This window comes from Salmo trutta, chromosome 19 (genome assembly GCF_901001165.1).
Source record: "Salmo trutta chromosome 19, fSalTru1.1, whole genome shotgun sequence".
Taxonomy (NCBI): domain Eukaryota; kingdom Metazoa; phylum Chordata; class Actinopteri; order Salmoniformes; family Salmonidae; genus Salmo; species Salmo trutta.
Window position 1 is genome coordinate 20,985,775 of NC_042975.1, and position 25,663 is coordinate 21,011,437.

At 44.2% G+C, this 25,663-nt stretch overlaps 2 protein-coding genes across 4 annotated transcripts in view; one reads left to right on the forward strand and one right to left on the reverse strand.

The window, feature by feature from the left end:
- The window catches only part of jhy (junctional cadherin complex regulator), a 31,604-nt gene extending 13,827 nt beyond the window's left edge, over window positions 1–17,777 (forward strand). For 2 of the 3 annotated variants that reach the window (XM_029700116.1, XM_029700117.1), the window contains exons 4-8: window positions 4,985–5,095; window positions 6,131–7,051; window positions 14,760–14,846; window positions 15,731–15,871; window positions 16,669–17,777. In XM_029700116.1, coding sequence (XP_029555976.1) covers window positions 4,985–5,095; window positions 6,131–7,051; window positions 14,760–14,846; window positions 15,731–15,871; window positions 16,669–16,890 — 1,482 coding nt within the window. In that variant the 3' untranslated portion in view covers window positions 16,891–17,777. Of the gene's footprint in view, window positions 1–4,984; window positions 5,096–6,130; window positions 7,052–14,734; window positions 14,847–15,730; window positions 15,872–16,668 lie in introns of those variants that run through there. The other variant, XR_003867833.1, reaches the window with a different exon arrangement.
- Window positions 17,778–20,863: 3,086 nt separating this feature from the next.
- LOC115154166 (brain-specific homeobox protein homolog) lies at window positions 20,864–25,338 on the reverse strand. The gene is made up of 3 exons (XM_029700118.1): window positions 22,496–25,338; window positions 21,778–21,968; window positions 20,864–21,681 (listed from the first exon to the last, which is right to left on the reverse strand). Exons 1-3 carry the CDS (start codon window positions 22,746–22,748, stop codon window positions 21,442–21,444), a joined length of 684 nt encoding a protein of 227 aa, XP_029555978.1. The 5' UTR covers window positions 22,749–25,338; the 3' UTR covers window positions 20,864–21,441.
- Window positions 25,339–25,663: the final 325 nt, after the last annotated feature.

Below are 25,663 nucleotides of genomic sequence, written 5' to 3' on the forward strand. Positions count from 1 at the left end.
TGTGAGGATTGTCCGATTTTTGGGGGTGGGCAAAAGCCTTCTCTAAATGTATCAATTGTGTTCCTATATATTAAACATGTTGCCAGTCTAAATGGTCTGCTTCACATTGATGTTATCTTTTGAATCCTCTCAATGGCAAGTATGAGTCAGATTATAGGCTTCCTTTCCTTAATCATAATATTTTAACATATCTTCCTAGTTTCTCCTTATATCTTTTTAAATAAAAGAAAGTAATAGGCTACATTTTTCAGTCGAACCAGACTGATGCCCATCCATTTTTATCATCCAAGATATGAATATCTCATTTCTTTGTCGACTCACATGGAAACTACAGAATATGCAGCAGCGAACTCTGACCTAGTCTGGAAAATTAATTTGGCAGGAGCAATACCGTTTTCAATTGCTATCCACTCTGAGAAGGGAAAGGGAGCCATGTCTGCCTATCTAGTGCCTATTATGAGTTGATCTGTACAACAGTAGCTATTAAGAACATCAGAGAGGCATGGTTACCAATAGTCTTTTAGATATCCCCCTGCACCTGGCACAGGCGCATAATTGGCTGAGGACGGTAGCCTGCTCCCTCTGTGCTGGGGTACACTGTATGCTTCCCCGTGTAGCTATATCACAACCCTTTTCCCCCATCTACCATCTACTCATCTGAGCCCCTAGGCCTGTCACAATGTCTTGTATCATCCAGATTAGCATAGTCAAGAGCTGTTAGCATTGTGGCATGTAAACAGAGCCAGGCCTTCTCCCTCCCCTAAACCGTCTGTTTTGCCAGTCTCCTTTGACTTAGCGTGTTATTTTCTCATTGCTACTACTACTAACCACACAACATATTTTACTCGACGGGTGACATTGTGGATAAAGATTCCAGTCACCAATTTGCATGCAGTGTAGGCTAAATTGTATTTTAGTGCATTCGTTTGAGAATGATCAGGCTAGTTTGTGTTACCGCCTCCTTGATGCAATCCAGCACCATGCGATTAAGCAGTCCAACATTCTGAGAACATTTGTATAAGGTTTAGTTGTTGTATAATTTGTATAAGGATAACCTATTGGCGCAGATGGAGGCTCAATCTTCAAACAGCAGAACAAGCACAAGTCATTATATAATGATTACCAGGCCTACTCATTCTTTTCTGATATGATTTTTCTGCTGCATATTGTGCGTATCCTTCTCTTTCTCCACAATGTCCTTCAAAAGAGGCCGATTCCCTAGAAAAATCGCATCAGTTTCACCGCCATCATTATCCAAGCCCAGCTAACCATGCTCTTTATGCTCTCTTTAAAAGGCCCCATTTGATTTTTGACAGACAAGACTGTCTGAAATCAACTTGCATAATTAGCAGTGTTATTAAAATGTACACAATCTTGTAATGCGGCAATATTGTAGCCGGCGAGTGTCAAGAGCAACGATGGGCTCCAGCAGTGGTCCCCTTTGATAAAGACAGAAGTAGCAGCAGCAATCTTCAGCTATTGCACTCAGCCCGCTGAGTCCCTCGCCTGTCTCTCAGGCCCTCACTTCAAAGCCATGGGACATAATGTACAATCTCTTAATAGTTTTAGACCAAAGCTTCCCGGGGGCTCTCGGCCACTGTATAGCCTACCTCAGTGTAAACACCTAATCAAGATTGCCTGGGCCTGGCCACAATAGCAACCAAATAGCAATCCAAGATCCGCGGCCCTTTGAAGTCTTCATTGCAAAAACTGATGTTTCCTGGGCGGCTCAAAGTAAAATGGCATGCCCAATTGCTTGGACTTTGTTGTGGCTCGTCTCGCCAAGAGGAGGGCAATTACGGGCCCCAATTTAGCAGAATAGATATTACACAGCTTACAATGCTCAAAATGCAATTTGGCTTAGATCATTTGGCTCCAATTGATTGGGATTTTTATAATGGGTGACAAAAGGCAGTGTCAGGGGGCACGGGCAGAGGTTATGGTCCTGTCTTGCCATGGGAAAGCTGGGGATTGAGGTGGGTGGGTGGGTGGGTGGATACTGTCATTGGTGGAGTCATTGACACCTGTTACTGATCTACACACAAAACAGCTGCTGCTCCACCAGTGTCAGGCTTGGGGACACACAGGACAACACCTGGACCATTAGACAGCCTATTAAATTACTAGAGGGGCTATGTCATAAATCCTTAAAGTTCCAGAATGGTGTGAAAATGGCAGCCATATTGGTCAGGGAGAAATCCAAACCAGTCTAATTGGAATTAATAGAATTAATGGCAGTGGAGGCATCGTCGTGATTTTACTTTTAAGCAGGAAAATAAAAGTAAGGCATGTGATATATCAGAAATTGTGTAATCAATTTATTGTCAACCTAAAATATTGCCATATAATTATAAATAGTTTGTACAGGTTTTTCACCAATTTTCTGTATAAATAGCCTCTAAAATATATGTTAACAGGCCATACATGTCTACATTTTTGTTTTCTTGGAAATATGTAAGTGCTTGTTGCATTTAAAACTTGTCTAAGTCCTATCATCAACTGATTTCAGACAGTGTACGGCTGTGGATTGACTGCATTATTTGAATGGAATGTTGGCATATTGGCAGTTAATTAGAAAAATCTATGGAATGATTCCTCTAAAACTGTTTGGCTAGACGGCTAGCTAACAAACATACAGTGCAGATAAATTCTTGAAATTCATTATTTTACAGAATAACTTATCACAGCACTGGCAAACCATGATTGACCAACTCCCTGACCAAAATGGCTAACCTTTATCCCATCATAAGAAGGTTCATGTCCATTCTAGTATTCTAATTCCCAGTTATATGATCTGGACACTGTCAGGATCACCTTGAGTTCTATGTGCCAAATAATCAACACCTAACTTAGTTACAAAACCACCCCTCAAATGTCAGCATTTAAGCGGAACAGTTTTTCAGACATTTGACATTGAAATGGTAATGATACGATATAGGCCTAGTTTTCCCTAGTTTCACATTGAGAAGTTAGGCTACTACTCATAAAACGTATTTCAATTTTCTGGCAGCCATTTTTTTTGCTGAATATGCCATAACATCACATGCACCAAATCCCACCATGATAGTAATTCTAAAATGTCAGTCTTCTTACCAAAATAGTATATCATTCAGTTACTTCTTTCATTAGCTTTTTACTGCAACACCGGCTCTGCTTTTGCCGCCGCTTAGCTATCATCTGTGTGCCTTCTTGCCCAGATAGGGAGGACACTGCATCGGGTTATCAGCCCAGCTCCCCGCATACCTGGCCTTTCAGCAGATAGACAGAACAGTTTGACGCCACACTTATTGATGGATATATTACAACTCCATCCACTCACTCTCTCTGACCTTCGCCTATTCACTCTCCCAGAATTAGTGGCATTTAACGAGGAACTCCTCAGCCTGTCAATACCATCGATCCTCTCAGATTGTCCTCAGGACGCAGAGTGAGGGACCCAAGTTAACTAAATGATTTTCATTACGACATTAGCTGAATACATTTCTCTCTCAAAAATGGTGCATTACAGTACAAAATGAAAGAGAATGGATGTGAGGGTTTGTGGAGCTTAGGCCAAAACGTGAGGGAATTGATTGTTAGGCAGGCTACTTGAAAACAATATAGGTTACACCTATGCTACAGATTTGACAGAGCAGAGTAGTTTTGGTGATTAGGGGAAACATCAGTACTATCTTTTTTTAAGCCTGCAGTTTAGTGTCCTCAAAATGCCTCCTCTCAAAATAATATTTTTATTTTGACTGTTGTCATTATTTGGGGAAAATAAGGTAGTGCCTTTGGAAAGTATTCAGACTCCTTGACTTTGTCCACATTTTGTTACGTTACAGCCTTATTCTAAAATGGATTAAATAAAGCAATCTACACACAATACCCTATAATGACAAATTGAAAACAGGTTTTTCGAAATGTTTGCAAATTTATTACAAATAAAAGCATAAATATCTTAGTTACATACGTTTTCAGACCCTTTGTTATGAGACTTGAAATTGAGCTCAGGTGCATCCTGTTTCCATTGATCATCCTTGAGATGTTTCTACAACTTGATTGGAGTCCACCTGTGGTAAATTCAATTAATTGGACATGATTTGTAAAGGCACACACCTGTCTATATAAAGTCAGGATCAAGGCAAAGATGAACGGAGCAAAGTACATAGAGATCCTTGATGAAAACCTGCTCCAGAGCGCTCAGGACCTCAAACTGGGGCGAAGGTTCACCTTCCAACAGGAGAACGACCCTAAGCACACAGCCAAGACAACGCAGGAGTGGCTTCGGGACAAGTCTTTGAATGTCCTTGAGTGGCCCAGTCAGAGCCCGTACTTAAACCTGATCGAACATCTCTGGAGAAACCTGAAAATTGCTGTGCAGCAATGCTCCCCATCCAACCTGACAGCTGGAGAGGATCTGCAGAGAAGAATGGGAGAAACTCCCCAAATACAGGTATGCCAAGCTTGTAGCATCATACGCAAGAAGACTCGATGCTGTAATCGCTGTCAAAAGTGCTTCAACAAAGTACTGAGTAAAGGGTCTGAATACTTATGTAAATGTAATATTTACGTTTTTAATTTTTAATAAATTAACAACAAAAAAAACTGTTTTTGCTTTGTCATTATGGGGTATTGTGTGTAGATTGATGAGTGGGGGGAAAAAAACAATTTAATCAATTTTAGAATAACAAAATGTGGAAAAACTCAAGGGGTCTGAATACTTTCTGAAGGTACTGTATATATTGGGCAGTTATGAGTATTGTGCACCTGACTGGACTGTCATTGTTTAACTCAGTTAATTGTGCTGTGAAATATTTACCTCCAATTTGCTTTCCACTTATACAAATGATGTAGGCTTTCATACAAGTGTTAGACAGCAGACTCAGCTTTTAGCAACATTTTCCTGAAGTCTTTCAATCTGTTCCATGAGCAGCTCTTTCATTTTGAATGACACTTTTTGCTCCACTCTCCTTTTATTTGTTTTCTCTTTTTCTATCCAAAGGTTTGCGATACTACAGAGGAGATTACCATTGGTGGGAACCAGGAGGAGGAAAGCCAAGGGGACAATTCAGACCCGGAGTTGAGGTGGCTCCAGAAAACTCAGCAACTCAAGGTGGGACCCTCTCCACTCCTTTTCATGTTATGATCTCATTCCCTTTCTCCTGTGCTTTCTCCTGTGTGTTTTTGCCTTATAACGCATAACTGCTAGCGAGGGGCTTTCTGCTCAAGATGAAAATGCCTGCATATTGGGTTCACTACTGTCACCTGGGATTTTAATTTTACCCCCGCAACGGACCCAATCTATGTCTGATAGAGTTGTCGAGGCATAATGGGGCCTTCGCCCAAAAACTGTCCTGAATCGGAGCCTCTACAGACAGGAAAAAGCGAGTGCAATGGAGAAACATCATTATTTTGAGCACTTGAGCGGTCACCCTAATGTTGTTGCCTTGGTAGAGGAGAGGAGTGTAAATATTTTCCCATTAGAATGAGGGAAAGTTAGTGTTTGCTAAATCAGAGGCAATAGATGCTGAGGCACATTGCCTCAGAGCCCGGCAGAATAACATGAAAGGCCCTCTCTGGCCATGACAATAGCCACAAAGCATCAGTTACATAAGGAAAGAAGGGTATTTTTTCCACATTGTGGGTAAAATCTTCCAGCCATCGTCCCACTGATACGTTGAGTTAAGGAACAGATCACACTTAGGTTGTTCACAAATTGAGAATTTTATGTTTTATAATAAACATTTTAAGTGTATTTTTTTGGTGTTTCTCAATCATGGGAAGTACATTCTGATGTCTTTTTCCAAAGCGTATTTCATATGATATCTTGTCAATGAAAGAACATTTCCAGTACATTGGCATCCTCCTGCTCTTAAATATTTGGTTATTACCCTATTTTCCTTTGTTAAATAGGGTCCTTGTTAGATGTATTACATGGGACTCATCAATCAAGTGTTCATATATTTTAACCAATGCAGGAAGTCCTGATTTTCACAACTTGTTTGACCTCCATTACCTACATCATTGATATTGAACTTGTATCTTTTGCTTTCCTTATTGTCAGTGTTGAGTTGATCATATTGCTGTTAGCCTATTGGTTGCTGTTATTCCAAATGTGAGTTGTGTTATTTCCAACCCCTACTCACAGGTAACTCAGATCTCCAAAGAAAAGCAAGCTCAGCAGAGAGTGAATCCCAAACCCCCCAGTGAGAAGAGACTCCTGGCTCAGGGGGTCAAAGCCAGGCCAAGAGACTGCTACCTGAGCCCCCCCACTGACACCACCAGACCTGCAGCCAGGACCCAGGCTCACTCCCACCCCCACCACCAACCCCAGCACTCACCCCACCTCCAGGCACTCAGTGACACAGATTCCCAGTCTAGCATACTGGACACCCAGCCACACCAGCCCCAACGCATCCCCTTCACACAGTCCCCCACCGTCCACCTCAACATCAACACCTCATCCAAGCTCCTCGCTTTTATGCACTGCAATCTCCAGGACACCGTTCTCACCATACCCAAGCCCTGTAGCGGCCCCAGCCCCCAAAGGAAGCCACAGTCTATAGACGGGTACAGCCCTAACGCCAATGTACCGCTTAGGAACACCATCCTGGTAAACCCTTACTCCCACCCAGGCCCTCACCCCTGTCCCCAAGACCACGGTTCATTACAGCTGGCTTTGGTTCCACAGGCTGATGTGTCTCCACTGAGCCCAGGTCGGGGCTCTCGCAGCAGTCAGGGCTTCCCAGGGATGCCCCCTCTCTGCCAGGGCAGCAGAGAACCACCGCATCTCTGGCACCAGGAGAACGCCCCATTGCAGCGTGAAAACCACATTGTCCTGCAGTATGATGATGAGGATAATCACAGGTCTACTTACACCGCCGAGACAAAATACTCCTCCAGCTCCTACACAGTGCTGCCCCCTATAGGTAAAACAACGACGGGAGACCCTGAGCTAGGCCGTGACAGAGCTGCACAGAGATTCACCTTCATGCAGAGAAGCAGCTCTGAGGCCTACCTGGCACAGATGAGGAGAGAGAAACAACTGAAAGAGAGAGTCATTTACAAGGTGTGTGTGTGTGTGTGTGTGTGTGTGTGTGTGTGTGTGTGTGTGTGTGTGTGTGTGTGTGTGTGTGTGTGTGTGTGTGTGTGTGCACCTGTGTGTGTGCACCTGTGTGTGTGCACCTGTGTGTGTGCACCTGTGTGTTAACTTTAGCACACTATGTGTGTGTTAATCTTTAATTGCCACACTAACAAGCCAGGGCATGGTTACCTTTCTCAATACAGTTAACGGGCTAATTACATGACAACCATTTACCTAATCTCAAAGGGCATAATCAGCATCGCACAAGTCGCACAAACAATGTTATTTGACAGCAGAGATAACATTCTCACGTTCTCCTTTACAAACGGAACGATTAAAGGAGGTGCCCCTTAGTGGCAACGAACGCAAAACATCAGGTTAATTGTCTAATGCCTGTAAGATGCACTTAATAGCAATGAGATGATGAGGTAAAACAACCATTTTGAGACATGTAAGAGAATAAAGTGAATAAAAGAGAGAGGGAGGCAAGGGGCGGCTAAAGACATCCATTTACATGCAATGACGGCCTCTGTCGTTGGCCATCTTGAGCCCTGCAGGTGTGTCCAGAGAAAGTCAGCCCGGCTCCCATAAGGTAGTATAGCACAGACTAGAGACATCCGCATACAGTAGTAGACATTCGCTTTCTAAGACAAAACTCAGTTAATGTTTAAACGTAGCCTACTATTTTTATTTGGTAGGTAACTTAAATAGATATTCTACTGATTATTGTTAAGGTACCAATTAATCTGAGAAAATTACTTTTATCACGTTATTACTGTTACAGGCTTTGGCTTTTCCATTTATGTTTTGAGGTTGGACTTTAGTGGAAAGGTGGGAAGGTGTTGCACCTGTGCTGGCCCTGGTGCTATTTAAGAGTGGCTGGCCCAGAGCTCCAGTTTTCTTGGTAGATACGGAGGGTTAACATCTTTAAATGGATTTCCCAATTTTGATTTCTAGACAAACAATTCTTTATCTGATTTCCCTGATTTCGTTTTATGCCATCTTTTTGGTTTGCTTCCTGTCTTTACGTTTGGTGTAGGTTTTTCTTTTGTTTGCCTCTTTTTGGGCAAATTTAGTGGGCCCCATGGTGGGTGTCTTTTAAGTTCCAGTTGTTGTTGCTAGTCAACTTTCAGTGGACACCTCCATGAGTGTCTTTCAGAACCCTTCCTAAAACCCCACCGATTTCGTTTTGTTTGTTGGTCAGTGACTCTTTGTTAGTTCCACCTTCTGTTTGAGAGACATTTTGTCAAATAATAGTTCTGCAGGAGGAGTGAAGTCAGGCGCAGGAGACTCAGGTACGTGAAACACGTAGTTACTTTAATGAAGAAAAACAAGTCCAAAATATCAAGCCTACAAGGCAAGGGAAAAAATATTCTAACAAAGGAAGACTAACACAGTCTTGGGAATATAATGGGACACAGCCCAGCAACCCTAAAGCCAAAACGCTAAATATAAAAGGACCAGAAAAGAAATCCCCCCCAACCTACGATAACAGACACGAAACAATCCCGCAAAACCCCAAACAGACAGACTAAATACCCCAATAATTACTAAACACAAAACAGATGCTACCCTAACCAGACATTACCAAACGAAACAGAAAAGGAAATCGGTGGCAGCTAGTAGGCCGGCGACGACGAGTGCCGCCCGAACGGGGAGAGGCGCCACCTGTGGACGTTGTGACAGTACCCCCCCCCGACGCGCAGTGCGCCGACGCCGGCCTCGAGGACGACCCAGAGGGCGAGGCGCAGGGCGATCCGGATGGAGGCTGTGGAACTCCTGCAACATTGCAGGATCCAAGATGTCCTCCACCGGTACCCAGCACCTCTCCTCCGGACCGTACCCCTCCCAGTCCACGAGGTACTGCAGACCCCCTACCCAACGCCTGGAGTCCAAGATGGACCGGGGCCCCCCCGATGTCCAGGGGGGGCGGAGGGACCTCCCTCACCTCAGCGTCCTGCATTGGACCAGCTACCACCGGCCTGAGGAGAGACACATGAAACGAGGGGTTAATACGGTAATACGAAGGAAGCTGCAACCTATAACACACCTTGTTTATTCTCCTCAGGACTTTGAACGGCCCCACAAATCGCGGACCCAACTTCCGGCAGGGCAGGCGGAGGGGCAGGTTCCGAGTCGAGAGCCAGACCCTGTCCCCCGGAGTAAACACGGGGGCCTCACTGCGGTGGCGGTCAGTGCTCTCCTTGTGCCGCTCTCCTTGTGCCGCCCCCCAGCCCGTTTAAGGGATTCCTGGACGGCACTACAGGTCTCCTTAGAGCGCTGTACCCAGTCCTCCACCACAGGAGCTTCAGTCTGGCTCTGATGCCAGGGCACCAGGACCGGCTGGTAACCCAACACCACCTGAAAGGGCGACAGGTTAGTGGAGGAGTGGCGACGAGAGTTCTGCGCCAACTCGGCCCACGGTACAAACCTCGCCCACTCTCCCGGCCGGTCCTGGCAATAGGACCGTAGAAACCTGCCCACATCCTGGTTAATTCTCTCCACCTGCCCATTACTTCCGGGGTGAAAACCCAAGGTCAAACTAACCGAAACCCCCAGTCGCTCCATAAACGCCCTCCACACTCGGGACGTGAACTGGGGACCTCGATCAGAGACGATGTCCTCAGGCACCCCGTAGTGCCGGAAGACATGCGTAAACAGGGCCTCCGCGGTCTGTAGGGCCGTAGGAAGACTGGGCAATGGGAGTAGACGGCAGGAGTTAGAGAACCGATCCACAACGACCAGGATCGTGGTGTTCCCCTGAGACGGCGGGAGATCCGTGAGGAAATCCACCGACAGGTGGGACCATGGCCACTGTGGAACGGGGAGGGGCTGTAATTTCCCCCTAGGCAGGTGTCTAGGCGCCTTACACTGGGCGCACACCGAACAGGAGGAGACACAGAGCCTCATGTCCTTCACCAAAGTGGGCCACCAGTACTTCCCTCTAAGACCTCGCACTGTCCGTTCAACCCCAGGATGACCCGAGGAGGGTAGCGTGTGTGCCCACCGAATCAGGCGATCGCGAACACCGAGCGGGACGTACTTCCGCCCTGCAGGGCATTGTAGGGGAGGGGTTTCTGACCACAATGCCCGCTCGATGTCCGCATCCACCTCCCAGACTACCGGTGCCACCAGACAGGAGGCTGGAAGTATGGGAGTGGGGTTGATGGACCGGTCCTCGGCGTCATAGAGGCGAGACAGTGCGTCAGCCTTGGTGTTCCGGGAACCTGGGATGTACGAGATAGTAAACTGGAATCTCGTAAAAAACATAGCCCACCTGGCTTGGCGTGGGTTCAGTCTCCTCGCCGCCCGGATGTACTCCAGATTACGGTGATCAGTCCAGATGAGGAAAGGGTGTTGCACCCCCTCTAACCAATGTCTCCAGACCTTCAGGGCTCTAACCACAGCTAGCAACTCCCTGTCCCCCACATCATAGTTACGTTCCGCCGGACTCAGCTTCTTAGAAAAGAAAGCACAGGGGCGAAGCTTGGGGGGCGAGCCCGAACACTGCGACAAGACAGCTCCAACCCCTGCCTTGGACGCGTCCACCTCCACTATGAATGGTAAAGAGGGATCCGGGTGAGCCAGCACCGGAGCGTCGGTAAACAGAGCCTTAAGCCGACAAAAAGCTCTGTTCGCCTCCTCCAACCACTGCAGCCGCACCGGGCCCCCCTTCATCAGTGAGGTAATGGGAGCCGCCACCTGACCAAAACCACGGATAAACCTCCGGTAGTAATTGGCAAACCCTAAGAACTGATGCACCTCCTTAACCGTGGTCGGAGTCGGCCAATTACGCACGGCCGAAATGCGGTCACATTCCATCACCACCCCAGATCTGGAAATGCGATACCCCAGAAATGAGACGACTCGTTTGGAGAACTCACACTTCTCAGCCTTGACATACAAGTCATGCTCCACCAGTTGCCCAAGCACTTTACACACCAGGGACACATGTTCGGCGCGTGTGGCAGAGTAAATCAGAATGTCGTTGATGTACACCACCACACCCTGACCACCTGGGGTGTCGACGTGGTACTCTGCCTGCCCTCTGAACTCCCGGGTGAGCCTCTCCAGCACCGGTCGGCAGTGTGCCCTCTGCGACCACAGTGGGCACAGGAGAGACCCCCCCCCCCTTTTCGTTCCTCCTAGCTGCAGTCTCCCCTATCTCCATGGGCGTTGGATCAGGAAGACTGGAAGGTGGAACGAAAAGGGCCCGAGGAGAACGCCCACGGGCAGCCAGCAGGTTGTCCAGTCTGATGGACAGATCGATAAGCTGGTCCAGGGTGTTTGTAGTGTCCCGACATGCCAGCTCCCGGCGGACATCCTCCCTCAGGCTACAACGATAATGGTCAATAAGGGCCCTCTCGTTCCACCCTGCTCCAGCGGCTAGGGTCCGGAACTCCAACGTGAAGTCCTGTGCACTCCTCGTCTCCTGTCTCAGGTGGAACAGTCGCTCACCCGCCGCTTTGCCCTCAGGGGGATGATCGAATACAGCCCGGAAACCTCGGGTGAACTCCGGGTAGTCGTCCCTGGCTGAATCTGGGCCCTCCCAGACGGCGTTGGCCCACTCCAGGGCTCTACCCGTGAGACAAGAGACGAGGGCACTCACCCTCTCCTCTCCCGAGGGAGTGGGGCGAACGGTCGCCAGGTACAGCTCCAGTTGGAGTAGGAACCCCTTACACACAGCGGCCGTCCCATCAAACTCCCTCGGGAGCGCGAGCTTAATCCCACTCGGGCTGGACTCCGTCGGTGCTGAGGGGGGAATAGGGTGGTGGACAGTAGCTGGGTCAGGTGGAAGAGCACGTCTCTCCCAATTCTCCAGGCGTGCTAACATCTGATCCATCGCAGCCCCCAAGCGATGAAGGACGTTGGCGTGTTGGCTAACCTGTTCCTCCACGGACGGGGCTGGTGCTTCAGCTCCTGCTGACTCCATTGTGGTGCGGGATTCTGTCAAATAATAGTTCTGCAGGAGGGGTGAAGTCAGGCGCAGGAGACTCAGGCGCAGGAGACCCCCCCCCAACCTACGATAACAGACACGAAACAATCCCGCACAACCCCAAACACAAAACAGACAGACTAAATACCCCACTAATTACTAACACAAAACAGGTGCTACCCTAACCAGACATTACCAAATGAAACAGAAAAGGAAATCGGTGGCAGCTAGTAGGCCGGCGACGACGACCGCCGAGCGCCGCCCAAATGGGGAGAGGCGCCACCTGTGGACGTTGTGACACATTTTTGCAGTGGAACGTAATGGAATTTTGTTTCCCATTAGTATGGTAGTCGCTCTAGTTACCTCTCTGAAGCTCTGCTGTGCCCAAATATTTGAGTGTTCAAAATACACTTTTGTGGTAGCGTTTCTGTCACTGACATCCACCTAGAGGGGTTATAAGATTGGTGGAATCATTTTTGAAAGATGCATAAACACACAGGCTAATAAAAAAAGCCATGGACTTACCCTAGAGTGATCCCTGCTGTTATACGTGCTATGTCTAATAAAGTCACCGGGAGCAAGTCTAGTGTGGAGGAGGATGTCAGCGATCCTACCATGGTTGATTTAGCTAAACCTCCTGAATTGACCTCTCCTTTGAAAACCCCAAAGGAAAGTGAGTTTGTAGGATCGCTGAAGGAAGAGAGGGTTGTCTAGGAAGCAGCAGATTGCAGAACAGATTAAAGATGTTTCCCTCTCCCCTCTTTTTGCTGAGATACATCCAATGGAGGAGTTTGATTAAGTTTGTGTGGGTTGCTTTGACAGAGATGGTGTTTTAATGAGGAAATGGTGTTCTTGCGCCACTTCGGGCAAAACGATTGGCCCAGTGTATCTCAAATTGTCGTTCCAGTTACGCTTCGACTAGAGATACTGAGGCTGGCTCACGATGGTAGTATGGCAGGCCATCTGGCTTACTGTAAATCCTGTCGTGTTTGCCAGGGGACGGGTAAACCGAACCATGCTGTACCGGTTGCACCTTTGCAGCCTCTTCCTGCTTTTGACAAAACTTTCAGCAGGATTCTGGTACTCTGTGTTGGTCCTTTGCCCAAAGCCAAGAGTGGTAACCAGTTTCTCTTAACCATAATGTGTGCTGCCGCTCATTTCCTTGAGGCCATTCCATTGAGGAAAATCACAGTTCCCAGTATTGTTAAGGACCTGGCAAAAAAATTTCAACGTTTGGACTTCCGCAGTGAAGTCGAACCAAGGTTCGAATTTCATGTCAAAGGTATTCCAGCAAATGCTACAACAGTTGGGTGTAACCCATTGCCCCTCTAGTGCCTACCACCCAGAGTCTCAAGGTGCTCTTGAGAGAATTCATCAGTCCTTGAAGTCTATGTTGAGAGCTTACTGCTTTGAGTTTGAGGAAGACTGGGATGAAGGGGTCCCTCTTGTGCTGTTTGGACATCATGTCAGAGGTCTTTTGAGTTTGCTGAGAGAGAGGTTGTTGCAGGGCGACACGTTAAAAACAAAAACAAATCTGTTGGAGCACGTTAGCGCTTTTTGATACAGATTGCATCTCGCCTGTGAGTTTGCCAGTGAGAATCTGGAGAGGGTACAAACAGAAATGAAAGTTTGGTACAATTGGAATGCCCAAAACTGCACTTTCGATGTGGGTGACTAAGTTCTGGTTTTGTTGCCGTTGCAGGCTCGCTTTTCAGGCCCTTACCCCATAGTGAAAAAATTCGAACAACATGCCTACCGAGTGAACCCTTAAAAGAGAGAGAAGCTCCGCAGTGAGGTGGTAACTTTCCTAACGAAAGGAAAGTTACTACGGATATTGCAGGCGTTTCCCCTGGAAACCAGACATGTCCGTGGGAAGGACAACTTGGTTGCTGATTGTCTCTCAAGGGTGGGTGGTCAGTGAGTTTTGTGTTTTGCCTTTAGCCAATGTGTTGCCCTGGCTCACAATTTATTTTGACTGCACATTTTTCCATTTTGGAGATGAGTTTTGTTTTGGTTGCGCTCATTCCAAGGGGATGATATACCCAAAATACCAAATACTCTGCCCCTTTCCTCTCTCTGTATCCCCACTAGCCTCTCCCCTGCCCCTTTCCTTTCCCTGTATCCCCACTAGCCTTTCCCCTGCCCTTTTCCTCTCTCTGTATCCTCACTAGTCTCTCCCCCTGTCCCTTTCCTCTCCTATATCCCCACTTTGCCATGTTCGCCATCATGTCTGACAAGATTACAGGGTAGATTTGTAAACACCCCAATGTGGAGGGTATCAAAAAATGTGAAAGCAGATGGGAGGGGGTTGAATAGAATGAAAAAAACTCAACAGGAAGCCATCTCCATGACCAATGGCTAATTCCAAAGTGGCCTAAGCCCCTAAAAGGAGCCAGTCTGATCTGGAATGATTAGTCCCCTATTGTCCGGGGCAGTTTGTGGATTGCTGCTCGAGTGCACCTCAGAAATACATTGCGGATTAAGGTGCTTCCTCGTCTCTCTGCCTAGAAGAGAGAATCTCTCTGTCAACCTGTCCCTGGGACTCCACTCCCCAGGGTGCAATACAAACACCCCTTAATACCAAAAGACCCAAACATACAGGCACTTATCAACAACCTGTTTAAAGGCAAAATATAGATATTTCTGTACTTAGGCATCATTTCCGTATAAAGTTTAATGTGTGTGTATGTCATTCCATGCCTTAATAATAAGTATTATCTAGTAATATGTAGCATGTTTGTGTGTGTATTGTCCTAGGCCTACACCCTGAAGGACTATAAGCAGCTGAAGCAGGACGTTTATCTTGGAGGCCTTGGGCCTGATTACACCATCACAGAAATTACAGTAAGTGCCTCTGCCAACCTTAAAACCAATTGTCATACCAAATAATAATATGTTCCTATGGCTTCCAGCAATTCTGTACCCTATGCTTTACTTTATTTAACTAGGCAAGTCAGTTAAGACCAAATTCTTATTTACAATGACCCAACATGGACGACGCTGGGCCAATTGTGCACCACCCTATGGGACTCCCAATCACGGCCGGATGTGATACAGCCTGGATTCGAACCAGGGACTGTAATGACACCTCTTGTACTGAGATGCAGTGCCTTAGACCGCTGCGCCACTCGGGAGCCTTTTTTATTCAGCAATCTTAAATCTTAACTTTTTTTAAAGTGTTTGTTAAAAAAAAGGAATGTAGATCTCAAACAGACAACAGTAATGATTAGATGCTTCATAAATCCATTTACCCGGTTCATTTTATTCAGCTGATGATCTTCAATGGCCTCTTTGTGCTTCCATTATATCCCGCCCCTCTGTCCCTGTTTCTCATTAAAGACTTGTCTCGTTCTGAACAGATTCAATTGGATTCACAAAGCAAATGAGAGTAGCCATGGAAGGGTGAATGGTATTTGGGGTCTGATGTATCTTTTGTTAATCCCTGAGAGTAAAAAGTGAGCATGTATGGCCAATTTGCACTAGATTGAGGCCGTCTCTGTCTCTAGGGTCGGCCCTATTAGTGAATGATATGTGTAAATGTTGATAGGCCTGCTGAATGGTTTGTTGTATTTGGTTTTGTCGGGCGGTGTGGAGAGGCTCCACCGAGGTATACACAAAGAGAATAGGGCCTTAAGGGAGAAATGGCTCAGTTAATTAAACCCACTCTTTTGTAATCTCCCCCTCTACTCCCTCTCTTTCTTTCTCTGTTCATTCACAACGTGGCTCAGGCCGAGAAAATGAGACGACAGAAGCTGTATTCAAATGTGATCCGCGAGCAGAACAAGAAGATAAGTAGGATTCCCTTTCTGCCAGCCGCCAGGAACCCAGTGGGCAGCAACAACAAGGACAACATGGTTCCTAGGAGGAAGGTAACAGAGAAAGAGACTGAGAGAGAAACAGAAAGCGAATCAGAGAGAAAATCAGAGGGAGAGAGGGAGGGGGAGGGAGAGTCAGAGGTGGAAAGACGGTGACAAGAGAGAGAGAAAGAAGGAAAGAAAGAGAGAAAAAAAGCCAGAGCGAGTACATCGCTTCAAGTGCATCCATTTCCCCCGGTTTCCTCAGTCAATTTGTCCATCATCATTATCTGTCAGCTCCATCACACAATGTGGTATCTTTGTCTCAGATAATAGGAGACAATTCGAAACAATGTATGAGCTTACTGCAACCCCCCCTGAAACAATAGGCTCATTTAGGAAAATTGTCTGTATTGCACTTCCAGTTGCCATTTTGTTATTTACAGATAACAAATGAATCCCCGTGCACTGAAATGTCACTTGATTGCGAGACTGAGATCAATTAAAGACACATCAACATTCTGTCACAAAGTTGGATCCCCAAGTTCAATCGGCCATTTGAAAGCATCGTTTTTTTCCCAGTTCTTGCAGTTGTACATGACCCTCCATCTCCAAACTATACTTCTGTAAAAACTTTACTTAAAGCCTAATGCTTTATTACTTGTTTATTACTTGTAAGCGTGAGTCTTTATGTCATCTTATATGTTTATAGCAAATATTTTATTGACTCAAGGTGGCAGTGATTTAGTTAGGAGGGATGATATGGGGAATTATAAGAGCATGTTCATAGAAAGTCTTACGGTATTATATTAATCTCATTATACCTGTCAGTGTTAAATAAAATGTTACCTTTTATTTCCATTGGATTTAAGGCCCTGGAGTACGCCAGGAGCATCCTGAGGCCCAAGGTAGTGCCCCAGGCCCAGCAGCCCAAGACCAGAGAGCCAGAGAGAGCCCAGGGGGCCCTTAGGGGCAACACTCGCCTCCGGGAGGGCCTCGACCTATCCCAGCTGGCCACAGTGGAGGCCCTGAGGAAACGGCACGAGCAGGAGAAACATACTGTGGCCCGCTTCAATGTGGTGCATTCCATCTGACACAGCACCGGCCCATTCACTTTACAGCACACTGGAGTCACCCTTAAAGCTGACATGGCCGTTCGACTTTTGAAGAAACTCAGCATATGGACTATACAGACAATATGGAGGAATAAGCAGGGGATTAGTGCAGCAATCATTCATTAATGCTTGTGTCTATAACTGCAGTTTGAGGTGTTACAGCGTAGCCTGTCTGTTTGTGGTTGATGACATAAGCATTTGCTGTATGAACGTTTTTTTACAACTAGTGATGCTGTTAAACATAGCTTGCGTGTTTCTTCATATGATTTGATGCACTTAAACCATAGGTAAACATTGTACTTATTCAGTACCATACCGTGACTTACACTATAGGCAAACATAGTACTGTAATCCCAAACCAAGTGGATTTTTTAGCTTGCAGTTGATAATAAGGTAATATATTGATGTTTGAATAGTATGCAAATGGTTTGTACACATTCCAGATAAATCATGCTCTGGCTATTTATGATTCCTCAATTACTTGAATATCTCTCTGCTAAAATTCTTAACCTTACAATTGCTCATGAGTCATGACCTGAGTGCACATGACCTGAAAATGTCTAATACAGTACAGCTGCTCAAGTCAATTCAGGCATAACACATATGGTTTGTTGTTGTAGTACAATATTACACATATTAGTACAATACCACACATAATAGTGCAATATTACAATCTGAGAGAACATGTACACCTAAAGCTTTGTGTAGGTTGTTTGATGACAAGGAGTAGGCAACTGAGTAAAAATACTGTCGGTAGACCATTGGTAAAGACCTAATGGTCAATTTTTTTGTAAATAGTACTGTGTACTCCACCTGTTTTTCTCTGTTGTTTTGATAGCACTTGACATTGAAACATCCTCTGTAAATTCAACAATACGTCATTAAATCAAAAAGCTTCCGGTACTCTGCTATATTGTCTAATTTTGGGGGGAACGAGTTGGTAATTCACTCTTTGGCATTTTATCCACATTTCCAATTTGTCCCCTTTCACCCTCTCGCGCACCTGGTTGCTGCTGTTAATCTGAAATAATCTGCTCTTTTTGTTCCATGCCTGATTAGTTTCTCCCTGTATCCCCCAGTCTCTACTTCACAGATACACATGGGTCAAACAAAGATGACCCTTTGAAGGACACCTGATTAGGGTCTGTAAACTAGTTCTCTGTAGTTTAAAGTGATAATTCCCCCCCCAATAAAACAAAATCTCAAGCACCCCCCATTTATTTAATAGAACCGTCAGATCATTATCAAAGAGCTATTTACTCCTATGTAATATTTTAATTAGATTATAGTCTCCATTTAACCCATCATGGCGTCTTTGATGCACTGTGTTTTTAGTGTTAAAGCCTCAGATGTGTGGGGGTAATAATAAATACCAGACCTAATGAGAAACACTGCCTATCCAGACCAACTCTCTTTGCATCTTTCCCCCCACCCCTCTTTTGCCATAGAAATCTAGTTAATTGAAGGAGTCTCTCACCACCACACATGAAGGGGGCTAAATTAGCATCCCTTTCTGCCGATTGGAATAACCGGGGCAGACGTGCATGCTTTGATGTGAGTAGGCGGCAGGCTCCTGAAAATGAGCTGATGGCCCCACTATTAGGTCCAAATGCAGATGCATCCATGTGTTGCAAAACGCTTAATCTTTTAATTGATCACCTTCCGCACGGCCTATTCTCTTCAACGCTTTTTATTTTCTCAGTCAATCCGCATTATGTTTTGAAAACGACATGAATTGCTTTTCAAAGGGTGGGAGAGTGCTGCATATCCTGTTTGGATGTGCCTGTTAATTTAAACCTTCCAAATGAATGGAGAGCTGCCTTGTGGTGCACATTTAAATGACTCAATAAGTTCAACAATAGCTGGTATTGATGATTTTGGCCTGTGCATGTGTGCGTGTGCGTGTGCGTGCGTACGGTGTGTGCATGTGTGTGTGAGTGCATGCGTGCATGCTTTTAAAGGGCATTCCAGATGAAGTGGCCCACATGGAAAGTGTCAGATCGCCTAGAGGTTAGAGAGGTGGGCCAGGAACCAGAGGTTTGCCGGATCGAATCCCAATTCTGATAGGAAAATCTGGTGGCAAGTGGCGTACCAGCTCCTGCCATTGTACCCTTGAGTAAGGGACTTAACCTATAATCTGCTCCAGGGGTGCACCATGGCAGACCCTGGCTTCCAACTCCTTGGTGGGTGGGTGTTTGTTTCTTGGGGGGTTGAGTTAAAAGCAAATAGTGAATACTCATTATCTGAAAGGAAAATAAGAAAGTATTTTTCTACTAGAGATGATACTTAAATAAAAATCTGCCCTTGTTTTTGCACTCATTGCCATTACAGAAGAAATTAGCTACTTGCTCACCTGTAGGCCTAAAGGGTAGTGCTGCTTCCAGCTCTCAGTCTCACATCAGAATTAGACATTCATCAATGTTTCTCAAATGTCAAATTTGTATGTTAGCATGCTACTGATGAGTATTATCTAACGTGAGTATATTTTAACAATGTGTACTAACTGATTTTGATCATATTCAGAGAAAATTAAAAATGGGTGTGTTATGGAGTTACTTTCACCAAGTCATGGACGCTGTTTTCAATGTTGTAATTTAAACCCCCAACATTTACTGTTGTGTTTAAATTAAAGCATGCTATTATTACTAACATCTCCATGTATCATTCACTATACAATGAAGGGCTCTCAATTCCCTTTGCTGTTATTTGTCCAAATCGTTTTCTGTTAGTGTCTCTGTTGATTGGCCAAGCAATTAAGTGATGGCTGATTGATACAGGTGGAGAATATTTAAATAATCAATGCATATTATTTTCAGGTGTGGCAGTTGTGTTGCAAGAGGTGACTGAATTTCTAGGCTATACTGAATTACTTTATCCTGCATTCTTTCCATACTTCCAGAATATTTTTCTGTTTTACAACATTCGTTACATTTTTTAATTTTCTGAACAAATCAGTTGACTTGAGTGTCAAATTTAGTTTGGTTGGAGCTGGTAGCCTATTTTACTACGCCAGCGATTCATTCCTTTTGGGAACAACTTTCGAGTAATATTCTACCACGGAGAGGCAAAGACCAACGATGGGTTGGTTTACTTTTAATGTCAACAACATTATGCACACATTATTTGACTTAAATATCTGTCCAAATGTCCCCATTTAGCTTAGCATTGAACGCAATTTGTGAGGGGCCCATGTTTTGAGTCGACTGCTTGAGTCAGTGGTGCACGTCTTCTCTTTCTGCTCTTCCTAAGACATTTGGTGATCCAGTGGCAGAATAACTCAAGTTGAATAAAAGTCATGAGAATGTTTATGAATAGCTTCCTCCAAGTTGCATGTAACAACTATTTGTTCTGGTGTGAGGAAGTCTTTATTGTATTCCTCACTCAGCGGGGTCCCACCTACCAAGGTTTACAACCGCATGAGCAACTTAAACAGGCAGCCTCGGATTCACATTACCTCCACAGCTAAATGGCTCCTGGTTCTTTAATAGGTGGGTTACGTTAGTAAAAAGCTATTACAACTGATCTCTTCTATAGATACGGACGGTGCATTTTCTAAAGATATTAATGTGGATAGGCCTATGCACAATAATAGGCTACTTAAAAATATTAGTATAACCATAATTAGTTATAATGAAGATGCTATTATTATTGAAGTACAAAAGAGGTCGTAGAACCGGACTGACATAATCATTGGCTAAAATTGATTTTCAAAAGTATGAGTATTACTATAAAACTATTTAAATAAAAAATATATGTTCTAGTTAAATCTCCAGTGTCCTATAAAGATAGAATTATTTATTAATAACGAACGAATAAAGTATTAACTGGCATTGAATTGAAACATTGGTCAATTCATCCAAGTTTAGAGGAAAATGAAACTTTAATCCCTTAGCCTAATAATAAAACCAACTAATGTGAACGATAAATGGTACAGGCTAAATAAACAATTAGCTCTGGTTATCATGCACGTTTTAATAGTAAAGCAATAACACTTCAAAGGGCATATGCTGCAACATCTTTCATTAGGCTGAACGAAAGTGCAAAAAGATAGGTTAAAAATGTGACATGCTGCAATTGAGATGTCGATTTTGTTATCAAAGTAGTTATATACAAATGTTTCTCAAAGATTTTCTCGCAAAATATTCAACTTGTGGCTTTAAACATTCCCCAAAAAAATCTTAGAATTATGATGTCTGGTTTTTGTTTGACTTTTGATTCAAAGATAATAGTCATACTAATAATAATATTATTAATAACATCCTAATAATGAACATTGCTTCAGATTATATTTTGTATGTACAGTTGTTTGATATGATGCATTTTACAGCCACGGAAAACATAAATATAGACAGAGCCTACAATGAATGTGTAGTGACATATTATGCATACCCTTGAATAAATACTACTTTGCATTATCATTGATTTGTTTAAAAAAGCTATATATAATTTCATATGGAAAAGACACAGTTCAATATTTACATTTACAATGGGTCATGGTTATTATGTTTTTAAAACAACTTGCCACTTGCTCTATATTGAAGGTTCTGGCGAGCAAATGTCATCCTCGATATCAACATCGTCCTCATTTTCCAAAATGTACGAGTTCGGCTCGATTCCACTGTTAACATCATCTGTATTTTTTTCGTTGAGTTCACTCTCACTTGCGTTATCCATGGATCTATCTAAGTCATTCAGATTTTTCTGGTCATCTTGTGTTTTCCTCAGCTGCTTTTTATGCTTCATCCTTCTGTTTTGAAACCATGTTTTCACCTGTGTGACAAAGGTGGAATATTTAATAAACTTGCTTCGCAGCACAATGCGACCATCCCGAAGGCTATGTTGATTGTGTGATGTTAGTTTTCTTACCTGGGTTTCCGAGAGACTTAACGCTGTTGCCAACTCCACTCGTTCTGGCGTGGATAAGTACCGTTGTATCTCAAATCTCTTTTCCAGACCAGATAGTTGAGAATCCGAGAAAACCGTTCTCGCCTTCCTGCGTCTGCAATGCTTGCCCGGTAACTCTGGATGATGCTGAAATAAAGCCGGCATTTGCATCCCTGTGAAATAAATATTGCATTCAAAATGTAATACAACACAATATTTAATAAAATGATATTAACATATACATTTGTTAAGTTAAATGAGATGTCAAACTCTAGGCATGTGGGAAAATCAAAAGGCCTATTTAAATCAGGCTTTAAAGCGTTTTACTCCATGCAATTTCTTCATACTATTACTTTAGGCCTCGTTATAGTTAGCCAATCATTATATAATTTAGTATAAATTGTTTTTGTTCTGATTGAGTTGGATTTATTTATTTTTTGCACCAATGTTTAAGCGCGAAAAGGCCGATGCACCTGTTGTAAAACGCCGGAGACAATTCCATCGTTTTGTCAGGCTATTAGGTTTAATGGGCTACTAAAATTGAAATGATGCATGCGCCAACATTATAAAAGACCCATTTGGAATTAAATCTTTATAGGCCTAACGGAATGTCAACGTTAATGTCTTAACTGTCATTGCGCTCTCTGACTGCCTTAGCATCGTGAATGCATTTACCAGTCCAGTGCCTTCGTTGACTTACCAGACGTAAAGAAATACTGGTGATGGTCCAGCTTTTGTAGAGGATGGTGCGGGTGATGCGCTAGTATCGGAGTGGGCATCAGTGGGTATCCATATTCTAGGAGAGGCATTCGGGACGCCAGAGAGCTTGAGAACGGCGAGTGGAAGACCTCTCTCAGAGGCTTGGGTTTGTGTAATAAAATATCTTCGATGAAGAACGACGTTGACCTCTGGGCTGGCATCTGAGGCATGGGGGATGTGTAGTTCAGATTCATCTTAAATCTCTGAAAACACTTTCAAAATTGAGTCCGTGTGGTGTTGATGCCAAGCGCACCCTAACAAACCAGGGAAGGGTAGCACTAAACTTCTTGCCCGTCTCGTCAGTCTCAAACGCTAGAATTGTCGTCTGTGTGGCAGCCAGTGAGTGGTGCCAGGCAGATTAGCCTACTATTTATTCAGTGCCAGTGGGAGGTAAATTAGTCTACTATTTATCCAAGGGGAGCGACTGTGGTAAATTGTGAAATTGATGTGTAATCAGCCAATAGGACGCCAGTGGGGCGGAGCATGGAATGAGTTTTGTATGGATTAATCATGGTGATGACGAAGAGGGAGGGTCGCTCGCCATGGTGCTGAAAAAGCCTTCCCACGGAAGTCCTGCATTTGTTCACGCGCCTCAGTCAAACTTGCTTCCATTCGCCCCTTTTCCAGTCAAATTTGAGTATAAACATATATCCTACTATTTTAAGCCATTAGACTACCATATATGTCACATAAACTGTGGTGCAATTTATAGCCTATTTATAAACATCAACTGTTTATAACAAGGTATACGCCATTACTAGGCAACACCAATGATTAACAAATGATAACGTTTCACTTTCTACATGTAGCCTATCTTAGACTTGTTGAATTACTCCTAACATCTGTGGGACTGCTGGTGGCATTCCCAAATAGACGACAGAACACTAACATTTACTACTCTAAATGGCATTACTTATTGTTTTGTGCAACAGTAGCCTGTTGTAGTAATCCCTAGGCTAGTCAGTTTCCTATACTATCTTTTCTTAGTTAGTCATTTTGAGCTGCTAATTCCGCCCTAAATTGGCTGTAATTGTTGGTATTAAAATCTGTGAGAGTACAAGTGGTGCTCCTGCGACATTTAGGCGACTGAAGCCTTAATTTGTTGATATCGTGTTGTCATCACATTTCCAATCACGCTGGCTAATGTGAAAGTGTCTTAATGCAGGCAGAATTTTCGCTGCAATGCTATTAGGCAATTAGGGGAGATGTTAGAGCGGAAGTAGTAATCCTTGGGCGCGAGGACAGTATTTCCATTTGATCAGGTAGGCAGAACAAATTAATTACTGGATTCAATTACTCACGAAATTGCATTACTGCGCCAAATCTTAAACATGTCCTCCATATGCATGAGCTTGTATAAGGAAAATGAATGTGCACCTTGCAAATGACTCCAAATGGAATGTAGCACCAGTTTAATGAACTTGGAAATGTGACAGCTTGAGGCACTGTTTTCGTTTGTTTCTCTCTCTGAGCAGAGTCCAAAAATCATAGGCTTTTACGGCAACTGCACAATTCGACAGTTGATCGAATGAAGTGATATGACATGACTTGCAGGTCTTAGTTCACTTTGGTAATCCTCTTGAGGCCCCTTTTGACATATCTGTAGAAGGCTACTTGTATAAACATTTGTTGAAGATAATAGGCCTATAGAACAAATTATCTTGCTGAAAAAAACAAACACTTGCAAAGCATAGTAGTATTTTGAGTATTTCCAGCTAAACCATGAACTAAGTTGAGGAGACCTCTGACATGCACGTGCGCCTCCCCAGCCCTTCTTAAAATAACATCAGGGTAACTAGTTGGTTTTAGAGGAAAATTTGAAAGTAGGGTAAATAAACAATGGTGATGAAATCGTCTTTGCACGGATAGTCAATAAGATCCGTTCCGTTCTTAAGGTGGGGTTAATCGGCTTTTAACAGCCATTTCATCAAGTAAAATGTGATGCCTGGGCGCCAGAGCGTCAATTCTAAAAGCCAGTTTATGCTTGATCTGAAAATGTTGTCGGAGGCGCTGTATGGAGGCGCTGTATGGATGTGTGACGGAATTGCGGAGCCTCCGGAGCCACGCAGAGGCCAAATTGAGCTCCCTACCACATTGCTGTGCGCCTCCCAAATGCTGTAACAATGCGGAGGGCTCCGTGTGATTGGTTGATGGTAGGTGGGGCCGGGAGGTCCTATATAAACACAAACTCACTTCCTTGACAACTTCCTTCACAACAGCTATGCGCTGCTCCACACAGCCCAAGAAGTATGAATGACCTGACTTCTGCAGAGGCCGTATCACTGTAAATGCTACACGGCCAATGCAGGTAGTGGATTGACCATGCTGCGCCTTTAAGTGTCACATTTTCTTGGATAAGAGGTTTGCAGCATTCTATTTGGCAATACATAGTTTAGCTTCAGAGATGTCGTCTGGTCATTCTTTTTTTTTTGGTTGCAGTGTTACTATATTTATTGATCTGGTAACAAGATAAATCAAATTAAGTCGAAAAATGCTATATATTGTTTTGACATTCGTCTTTGTTTTGCGTCGGGGCTTCCCATCATGTACCAGAGGCGCGGGCACGTGAAGAACATGTTTTATTAGATCCTTAGTCTTCACTGACCTTTTGGCATCAATTGATATGTAACATCATGATTGATTGGGAAATACAGGAAGGCAATGTCATATTAATTGAAATATGCATACATTTTTCCAACACCTTTATCGCAAAACATTGTCCTATAGGCCTAAACCAGAGTTTCCCAAACTCTGTCCTGGGGACCACAAGGGGTGCGCATTTGTTTTTTTCCCCTAGCACTGCACAGCTGGTTCAAATATTCAACTCATCTAGATTTGATTATTTGATACAGCTGTGTAGTGCTAGGGCAAAAAACAAAATGTCCGCCCCTTGGGGTCCCCAGAGTTTGGGAAATGGTGGCCTAAACATTTCTGACTACCATCAATTAACTTCAGTCAATGTTTAACCAATCAAAGTGAAATCATGACACAAATTCCACACACAATGTGTTTGGCAAATATGTTTACCCTGCACCAGTGTATCATCTTGCATGCAATAGGTTTATCGCGGTCTTCCACTTAACCAATCCAGTTAGTCTGGACAATCATA